Source organism: Typha latifolia, chromosome 10, assembly GCF_019914945.1.
Source record: "Typha latifolia isolate L0001 chromosome 10, TyphaL0001v2, whole genome shotgun sequence".
In the NCBI taxonomy this organism is placed as follows: domain Eukaryota; kingdom Viridiplantae; phylum Streptophyta; class Magnoliopsida; order Poales; family Typhaceae; genus Typha; species Typha latifolia.
This window is the reverse complement of record NC_133095.1, coordinates 10670332-10680854: the sequence shown is the minus strand read 5'-3', so window position 1 is coordinate 10680854 and position 10523 is coordinate 10670332. Positions and strand designations below refer to the sequence as shown.

General features: G+C 35.1%; 2 protein-coding genes across 2 annotated transcripts; one reads left to right on the top strand and one right to left on the bottom strand.

Annotated features, from left to right (window-relative positions):
* The first annotated feature begins 106 nt into the window (after nucleotides 1-106).
* Nucleotides 107-3213, top strand: LOC140796095 (protein translation factor SUI1 homolog). The gene is made up of 5 exons (XM_073148964.1): nucleotides 107-346; nucleotides 1800-1846; nucleotides 1990-2195; nucleotides 2286-2339; nucleotides 3029-3213. Exons 2-5 carry the CDS (start codon nucleotides 1810-1812, stop codon nucleotides 3071-3073), a joined length of 342 nt encoding a protein of 113 aa, XP_073005065.1. The 5' UTR covers nucleotides 107-346; nucleotides 1800-1809; the 3' UTR covers nucleotides 3074-3213.
* An 855-nt stretch (nucleotides 3214-4068) lies between these two features.
* On the bottom strand, nucleotides 4069-5673 carry LOC140795946 (probable xyloglucan endotransglucosylase/hydrolase protein 8). Its single transcript, XM_073148773.1, has 4 exons — nucleotides 5279-5673; nucleotides 5087-5187; nucleotides 4800-5002; nucleotides 4069-4697 (listed from the first exon to the last, which is right to left on the bottom strand). The coding sequence occupies exons 1-4, from the start codon at nucleotides 5475-5477 to the stop codon at nucleotides 4307-4309; spliced, it is 894 nt and encodes a 297-aa protein (XP_073004874.1). The 5' UTR covers nucleotides 5478-5673; the 3' UTR covers nucleotides 4069-4306.
* Nucleotides 5674-10523: the final 4850 nt, after the last annotated feature.

Sequence of the window (10523 nt, the reverse complement as noted above, 5' to 3'; positions counted from 1 at the left end):
ACGTGAATAAGGCCGCCGGGCGGGGGGGGGGGTCCCACTAACCGACAGCAACCACGGATTATTCTAGAGCGAATAAGTTATCCGCGGTATTGCCAAACGCTCTCCTCTCTTGTCCCTGTTATCGAGTCCCTTATCCTTGGAATATCCTATTCTTTGGATAGATAGGCTTTAGAAGTAATAATAGGGGGTAGTAGTATTAGATCCTTTGTGGTCAGGGGAAGTGTGAGCGAAAAGGACCACGAATTCTCTTCTGTCTATATATAGAAGTTTGTCTGAAGGGGAGGAGACTTAGTAAGATTTCTCCTCTCTCGCTGATTCTTGGGTCTTTCGCTAATCCTCCTCTCAGGTATGAAGGAGTTCCATTCTCTGGAATTAAGAGTTCTTTTTTTTTTTTCCTTTTATACCGGTGATCGTGGGGAGATTCTTTTGTTCTTTTTTTAATGGATTTGATGGAATTTGTTTTATTTGGTTGAATCTTCATCTTCGGAAGCTTGGAAATTATTTTTATTTTTATTTTTTTTGTTCGTATGATTAAGGGCATGATTTTCCGTTAGGAGAATCTTGTGGCTGCAGAGAAAGTTTCTGTTTGTTGGCTTGTTTAATTGGTATATTTTTGTTCACAAGATCAATCTTTTAAGTTCTTATTTGAAATTTATTGTTGAATACTTTTTCTTTATCTGAGAAGATGAGGAAGTCCTTTCGGGAATATTATTAGAAATTTGTTCAAATTTATATTAGAAAAGGATATCTTTATTACGATAGTAAATATTCCAGGAAACCAGAAAGTGCAAGATCCCTCCTCCTGAAAAGTTTGAATCTTGTGGTTGAATGGAAGGAGGGATGGAGAAAAAAAAAGAAAAAAAAAAGAAAGCATTTTGAATACTGGAAAGCTAGCTTGATAGTTACCTGAGATAAATTGAAGTTCTATGTCTGGTTTGAAGTTGGAATGTTCTTTAACTCAAATCATCTGGGTGTTGTCATGCTGGTTTTGTGCCTTAAGTTTATGTTGATTTGTTGGGTGTTAAAACTTTTGGCTCCTATTTTTGTTGTTCTTCTGATCTAAACAATCATGTGCGTGGAAGAATTATGAGGCTTAGGCCATCTGCCTGGATTTGTCATTTAATTGTGTTGTACACTTGTACTATTTTTTTCTGTTTTATTTTGAATTATTTCTTATGGTCGGTACGAGGAAGAGGAAGTAGGAATTCTATCATTCCTTTCGGGAAGATAGAAATACAATCTTTGTGATAGTCCGTGCTTAATTGCTTCTTTTCATATTGTAAATTGGAAAGGTTGTGTGTTGCTTTGAGTCTGTTATACATCCCTGAGATGAGTGAATCTCTCGCCAGAAGTGTAGGTTTGGTACATAGAGTTCTCAAAATATGGTCAAAATGGATGTCTTGGAACATCATATCACCTGTTGCCTGATAAGTAAGATGTTCATCCCGCCATATTTTGGGCCTTGATACATACTTGATTTAGTCATAGTAATCCTAGTGGTAGTTGCCTAATCTGTTGGTATGATTGTGTTCACTTAAACAACAAATAGCCTGTTTGAAAGTTGTACAATATCCCCTTTAGTAGTATACTAGACTTTGCAACAGATGTTGAATATACTATGACTGTGTGTTTCTTATTTGGTTGAGCAAGACATTGGAAGGTTTTCCTTTCACTGTGTCTAGCATTACCTCTATGTTGTTTGCTAAATTTAACTGTATGAATGCTTTTGACATTATCAGCATTTGGTATGAATGCAAGTCAGTGATTGCTTCCTCATTTATTCCTTTCATTCTTCACAGCCAAGTGTTCATGTCTGATCTCGACGTTCAGATCCCAACTGCATTCGGTATGTTTTCTTGAATGCTTTTGACACAGCAATTTTGATTGATTATTTTCTTGAATTTTTTTTTCAAGCATTTAGTATACTGATTAGAGGTCTGGCATTCCGTCAAGGGTGTAAATGAATTTTTCTTTGTTATTTGGCTGCAGACCCTTTCGCTGAGGCAAATGCTGACGACTCTGGTGCTGGAACAAAGGAGTATGTGCATGTGCGCATACAGCAGCGGAACGGCAGGAAGAGTCTGACTACTGTGCAAGGATTGAAGAAAGAATTTAGCTACAGCAAGATCTTGAAGGATCTAAAGAAGGAATTTTGCTGCAATGGTACTGTTGTCCAGGACCCAGAGTTGGGCCAGGTAATATTTATGCAAGCTTTGATGCTTTCGTTTTGGATGTTTTATGCAAATCTATTATCCCTTACTCACCTGCAGTACTTGTGATTATAGGTCATTCAACTCCAAGGTGATCAGCGCAAGAATGTTTCAAATTTCCTTGTCCAGGTATATGTTCTGATATAAACTTTTTGTGGATAGAATTTCCATTCTGCAACCCTTGCATTTTGAGCTATCCATGATCAAACTATAAGGCCTTTTATGCATAGTTATAGAATCGGACACAATCTGAGTGTTCAGATTGGTGAACCGACTGGTTCACATTTTGTTACAAGACAAGAAAGTACAATTGACTCTGAAAAACAGTCGACCTGATTGTTAAACTAGTGATCATTGTTGCATGAGTTTCTGCATAGGATTGCTCTTTTTTTCAAAAATCACCTAGTTATCCTTAATGTTCAATTATTTTATTATTTTAATTTAGTCTTAAAATGGAAAGTAATTATATTGTAAACAAATTAAAATGTAATTAAGATATAATTTTGTATAAGTCAGATGATTTGATGAACCTTAATATTAGTTAAAAAATAGCTAAATAATAAAAGAAATACAAATATTGCTTGTGAGGATTAATTTAGAACTATTATGTAAATATTTCTAAATATCGTTTAAATCAATAATCTAATGACTCAACTGATCTGATAACTATGATTTTATGGCTTGTATTATTATAAAACTTGTAGCCAATTGCACGCACGTTTTTAAAGTTTGCATTTTAGAAAAGCAAGGATAACTTCCATAATTTGCTGATGCATATGAATGCATAACTTAAATTCTTTTTATTGTTTTGCATACAGGCTGGCATTGTGAAGAAGGAACACATCAAAATTCATGGTTTCTGAGCTCTGGCCTACTGTACTACTACTGTTTGCTTGAGTGTGTGTAATCTTCTTTAAGATTGTAGTAGATCTTGTCATTTATTTGATGGATTGTTTGTGGGACAATGGTAATTTTAAGAAAATATGCTACCTTGGCTATTCTACATTGAATTGTTTACTCACTATTCTACTATGTTTGCTTGTTTATTGTTTGGGGATGATGCTTTCCATGGCGTTTATTTATATCACTAAGTTGGGGCTTTTGGGATTTAATTATATTTGATATTTTAATTTAGCATATTAAACTAAAAGGCATATATTTTTTATATTAATATTAGAGTGCATATAATTTACATCTGTTATGCATATCAAAGCCCATGCACCACTCTATTCGATTGTGGATTATTGCATTTTAAGGTTGGATTTTAACTTATTAATGCTTTTTTAGAAAGTAAATTTACATTCAACACTGTTTGTATTTTATATTTTATCTAAACTCATTTTACACCAAAAATTGATTTCCTCTCTACAATACAATCATAGACATTGTTTATTTTAACCTAAACCAGAATATAATTCCTCAAATATTTATAGAACCTAAGGTTTTTTATACGCATAAATTTATTCCATTATAAGTCTTTTTATAATGGTATATATCTAAGCAATAGTTTATTTCAATATTAATTATTAGTAAATATTTTTTTTCTCTTGTTATGTTTATATATTTTTATATACATTAATTTTTTTATTATAATATATATATATCAATTTAATAATAACTAATTATTTTTAATTATTCTCTCGCTCTCTTTATTTATTTATTTATTTTTTCTCTTCTCTATCCGTCTATCTAATATAATTGGTATTCTTATTACATAATAACTATAGTAGTATACTGATTATAATTAGACATTATAATATCTAAACTCGTATAAATTCTCTCATACAAGTTTAAAAAATAGTGGTATAAAAAATATTTAACAAATAAACGTCCTTAATTTTTTTTTTAAGGAGAGATATTAAGATTCAAGATCTATCTCCTATCAGAGGAGAAGCAATACTAAAATTTCCACCCACCAATACAAAACTAGACCAAAAATTCCAGGACACTAGTAACTCCAGTTTGTCCTTATCATATATCTTCACACCTACCCAAATAGATACATAGACAAATGAATAAATACCAGAAGTTCCCAATATCATCTACCTCAAGGCCCACCATATGTTCGACGAAATGCCAGTGCTCCCTTCTCACCCTTACAGACTGCACTCCTCTGGCATCTTGGGGTACCTCTCATAGTCCTTGCAGTAGTCGTAGATCACCAGGTTCCTCCCCACCCAGCTGAAATCCTCGTGCTGGTTGTCGTCGAGCCCCCACGCCTCGTACTGGTCCCACCAGTTCTGCGTCGTCGTCTTGACGCAGTCCGGGAAAGGATCCTTCCACTGGCATCCATCCGCATTGAAGTCCTTGTAGGATGACATGAACGGTGCATTCTTCCAGTTGGTCTTCTCGAGACCGCCCCTCGTCGCCCAGTCGTCGGCGTTCCAGATGCTCGAGAACATGTACATCGGCTTCTCGTTGGGGAAGAAGTTGTTCGGCTTGCCATTGTTCTTGTACACTCTAATGGGCACCCTGTCTACAAAGAACCTGCCATGCATGATATATGTTTAAACACGTTAGTAATTCTAAATCTAGGAAAGAGGTGATTAGATCGGATCGGATTGGATTGGATTGGATTGAAGGACTTACACAATGTGATGGTTGTTCCAAAGAATGGAATAGGTGTGGAAGTCCTCAGTGGGATCAAACCACAGCATATGCCTCATCTCCCTCCCTCCTACTCCACTCTTGTACACATTGGTCTGGATTGTGTATGGCTGCCCTGTTCTATTCCCCAAGAACTCAAAGTCCAGTTCATCCCTCTCCTTCCCTGCCCCTAAATCCGAGCACATCTGTCCAAAAGAAAACTCAAAACATCTCAATCCAAATCCATTACAAAAAAGAAGAAGTAATTATAATTATAGTGAATGTCTCACATAGTAGGCCGTCACAACGCCGGCAGAGTCGCCGCCGACTAGCTTAAGCTTCATGCTGAACCACCCAAACCGGTATCTCTGCCGCGTCTGGAACCCGCAGCCTGTGCATTTATGCATTGGCTTTTAGAATTCAAGAGACTCAGAATCAAAGACTACAAAGAAGTTCAGTAAGAAGATCTTTAAGCAAGCTACCTGTTTTCTTGTCCAAATAAAGGTACCATACTTGGCCATCAGGAGATGTTCTGAAATGGTCTTCTGCCCACATTATATCAAAGTTATCTTTGAACGAGAAGGAGCTCGGCTTGCTCGCCGCAGCGGCAGCGAGAGAAGGAGCCATAGAGCTTGCTGCTAGTAGAAGAAGAAGGATCCATGGGCAGAGCCATAACCCCATCTTCTTTTGTTAGAGCTACAGATGGGAAGAAGTGAAGAATGTAGATTGAAGCTTATAGTACCTCTTTGTTTTTCTCACATATTATGGAGTGACTCTGGCATATAGATAATGCATCAGTTGTCACACTTTAGATCTGATACTGGAAGTTAAATTATTATGTGGTGTAGTAGGACACCACACCAACTTGGTTTGTGATGATCTGCTCACATGAAATGTTTGAGTAAATAAGCATCTAATAGGAGGCCATGTAGCATGCATGTGATTCTTGTTATTTGGATTTAAGACTATACCACTAGTTGTTAATGAGCTGTTCTGATGGAAACATGCAGCAATGGTTGCCTTTTCTTTTCTAAATTGATTAGGCTAAATATGCTGAACAATGTGGACTCCTAATTATGAATGTAATAAAAAAAACTGGTGCATGGATTGCCCATATTAAGTCAGTCTAAATTACACGTCAATGTATTGATCGTACGCATTTGATGGGTCAATCAATCTATGTATTGATGCGTATTCGACGATGTGCAAAGATTGATCCACACTGAATTTACTTGTGCCAAAACCTAATCCCATCAAAGTGTTAATAATAGGAGGTTGAGTGTGGAGGAATCACATTCAACTATTCAAGTTGGGTATCATAGATCTAGAGAGAAAGAGAGGTGTGGAAATCCAGGCTGCTATGGGCTGGCTAAAGAGATTGTGCCAATGTCAGACAGTTGCAAGTGGGGACAGTATGTTGTTGTGTGTAAATGCTTGAATAGTTATAAGGAATGGAGAGAGAGAGAGAGAGAGAAAGAGATAGAAGGGTAAAATGATTGGATGTTATAATAATGGGAAGGTTCCATTGGTTCTCACAGCAGTGTGGCCTTGGGTCAAGGGAAGTGTTTCTTTGTGCTTGTCTTTGGGCATTGTTTTAGTTGCTTGAAGTAAGTGCTGTAGCTGAATTTTGAATGGTTAAAGGGCTAGAAAAAGGAGGGTTGGGCATCTACTTGCTGTCCAATTTGAAAGCTAAAAGCATCTGACATCCCCCATATGCAGTGGTGCAGTGGTGTGAATTTGTTGTCTTTTGGCATCTTGCCCTTTTCTTTTCAAATCAAGAGTTTATAGATAACAGGTGCAGTTTTTGGAACGGCCTTAGTCGACACTGGAAGAGAGAATATGGAGTTACCTTCTTGTAGTAAAGAAGATGAGTTAATTGAACACTAGAAATAGTGCTATCAAAATAAACGAGTGGCTCGAGTTCAGCTTAGCTCGGTTAGAGATGAGCCGAGCTTGAGCCGTCGAAATTGGCTTGAAATTAATATCGAGTCAAACCTGAGATGGAGCCGATTCGCTTAGGCTCGACTCAATAGGCTCAATATAAAAGGGGTGAAAAACCCCTAATTCACAAACATCTTAAGCTATCAAGAGCTCCCTAATTCTAAACTTCCTCTTCAACCCAACCAAAATTAGAAACCTCTGCCCTTTTACCTAACAAGAGCTCCCTAATTCTACAAATCAATCAACACTCACATCCCCAAACCCAAAACAAAATCATCAAAATCCAAGATCTAACCTTTCCACAAGGGTACCCAAACTTGTCGCTCTTGGCATGCTCGTCATCGTACCGTCTCGCGTTGAACTCAGCATCCTCTTTCAAGATCTGGACCTCGGCGAGCATGAGGTGGTTGGGTTCGTCATCGGCGGTGTGGGTCCCGAGGACCATATTGTAGATGGCGTAGTCTTTCTCGATCGGCTCCTCGTGGCCAGGGAGCCATTGCACGGTGAGAGTCTTTGAAGATGCTACGAGAGAGAGATGAGAGAGAATAGGCTCATTTCAAGCTTATCTAAGCTAAAATAGGTTGTGGCTTAGGTTGGGCTCGATCTGGCTCGATCTAACTCGATCTGGCTTGGCTTGATAATAAGCTCAATCCAGGCTCAAGCTTGGCTCAGTCTTGGCTTGAGTTGAGCTAAGTTAAGTCTGAGCCCAATTCTAAGGCTCGAAACTAATTTCAAGTCAAGCATGAGCCTAAGCCTAAGCCTAAGCCGACTCGCTTAGGCTCGGCTTGGTTACACCCCTAAGTAGTAGAAAGGGAGGAGAGGGTGGATCTTCATACACTAGTGCTTGTATTTTGATTGTTGGAGGAGGTCCTTGCAATGTGGTTGTGGAAATCGATTCTCAAATGCTAATTCATCCAATCCATCAAAGAAACAAGTTTCTAGGATGCCTTCGATTGCAAATAGATAAGAAGGGATAAACATATTCCTAGAGATGATTGATCTCATATTTTAATTTTACTCTATTATTTAATTTATATAAGACTATGAATGTGATAATTAGATAAAATTATAATAAAACAAACAAATAATGCTAACAATAATTTTTTTAAATATCATAATTGCCATTGAAATCTTTGTACTTCTTTAGAAATATCATTTCATCAGTTGAATATAATTAATCAAGACTAAAACTAAATTTGATAAATAAAAAGATTATTTTGTCCTTGTATAATTATTTAAAATGGTTCAAAATGCTATCAACCACTTAGGCAACATTATAATATCAGGAAGAATATCTTCTTTTATACAAGTCAAAAATCTTTGATAAATATTTCATACCCTAAACTTTAAGAGAAAATGATATTTTAGTCATTTATATGTGTTTATTAACTTAGCATCATTTTATTAGAAATAATTCGTTAAAATTAACGATAATGGCAATTTTAAAAGAGTCAAATAATTTAATGGTAATTATGATATTTTAAACAATGTTAATGACAATTATAACAATGTGAAATTTTTTAGTGGCAATTATGTAAAATGCCCTTATTTTTAAACCGGTGTTAATTATTTAGAACTTAAATTATACTGTTACAATAGATTATCTTATATTTTAAATAAAAAATAAATAGTTTATATTAAATATTTATTTTTAACAAATGTTAATTATCAAAATCACATTTCGATTCAAAATAATTAGAATTAAAATTTATATTAATAAAATAATAGAAATTAAAGTTAATATAAAATTGTATAACAATAATAAATAATAAATAATAAATAAAAGAATTTAAAGCTTTTTTAGTATAGAAATAATATAAATAAATGTGAAGTTTAAAATGTTAATAAAAAGTTTTAAAATAAAAAATAAAACTTAAATTATTAAGATTGTTAATTAGTTAATTATATATCTAAATTTATAGCTCAACCCTAATCTTCATGTGGTTCAGAACGTTATATAAGGGTAATATAGTAATAAAATTATTATTTCTCCGCTCAAGGTATAAGCACTATATCCATAAGGGATATAAAATGTAGTCCGCGGTATAAGCGCTATATCCATAAGGGATATAGAATGTAGTCCGCTTAGCCTCTATTATTTTTCCAAGACAAAGATTAAAAGGATTCATCCAAGCAAGACCATAAGAAGTTTGATAATTTTAACTTAAAATATATTTATCATGAAGCTAATCAAGCTATAAATTGGCCCGCTAAGTTTAGCAAATGTAGTAGTTTTTTTTTTTCTTTTGTGAGATTGGTACAGGAATTCCGATTTCCAATTTATTTTGGCGAAGGATGCTATTATTTCCTAGATCATCTATATTGTATTTTGAGCAGATGGCTTTCTTATATTGCATTTTAATCTAACAAAACGAAAAGAAATAGAGCTACAATTTTGGTTGGTTTTCCATTAATAAATTTATCTAATTGATTCATGAGAAGATGTCGAAGGATGTACTGCAATCCAACCACTAGAATTGAGTTAAGTCAAATTGGTTGTTTTTACATAATATTTTAAATTAAAATAGATAATCCTCGTATGAAAGTCTAGCCGGGTGAATTGGGTCAGACTTATAATGAGTCTCTACTCCCATAAATAAGAGTGGTCACTGTCTATTACATTCATAAAATAAATATTAGTTAAGTCTAATATTTATGAGAAGATATTGAACGATATCGAAGGATGTATTGCAATCTAATCATGAGAATCGAGTCAGCTAAATTGAGTCAAGTCTAATTAATTGCTTTTACATATTATTTTGAATTAAAATAGATAATTTGTATATGTAAGTCTAGTTGGGTGAATTGGGTCAGACTCATCGTGTCTCTACTCCCATAAATAGGAGTAGCCATTGTCTATTTGTATTCATAAAAGAAATATTAGTTTAGTTTAATTCTAATATCACTTAAACACACACGGGCTAAAATATATATTTGGGCATTCCATGGCTCCTATAAATTGTAGGGAAAAATTGGGATCATAAAAAAGTTAATCCGAGATATATAGTTTATTTAACTATCTATATGCTAATTGTCCATCAAGAAAACTAATCCCAAACTACTTTTGTGGCATTCAAAACAAAATGCATGGGTGCATGATAAATATCCATATGCTAATATGTGAACAAGAAGAAAAAATTAAGTGTGTTTCAATAAATTCTCTAAACCTTATAAATAGAATCCTTTAATTTGTGTTTATTATTGTTTAAACGTTACCATTTAGTTATACTAGTTGGGCTCCTTTAGCTTCAAAGTGACCACAAAGTGGGCCTGATCCAGCCCAACATTTATTGGGCCGTGCTGGGCTGGATTGAACTGATGAGACTAACATTTTCGGGGAAGGGTTGTAAACGAGCCGAGCTTGATCGAGTCTGGGCTCAAATTATACATAGCATTTTTTTTCTTTTTTGGTTATTTATTCAAAAGTCCGATGCTTTTAACTAAAGACTGTCGAGACTTGTTCCAAGTCAACTGCACCGCCCACCAAACTCTATTTTATTAAGAGGAGCCTGAGCTCAAGATAAGCTATTCAAGTTCGACTTGTTTATATATGTTAGAACTTGATCCGCCTCTTTTCTCCGGTCTATAGTCCGACTATGAGCCTAGGGTCGGATACAAGCTGAGTTATGATTTTAAGCTGAATCGAGTCAAGTCAAGTCAAGTTAAGTCATAGTTCTAATTAGACCCAGAATTTATTTGAGGGAGCCTAGTGATCACATAGGAAATTCCCATCTTACCCTCATCCCCTTCGCCACAACGGGGTACATTATTGGTTAGATAACGTGG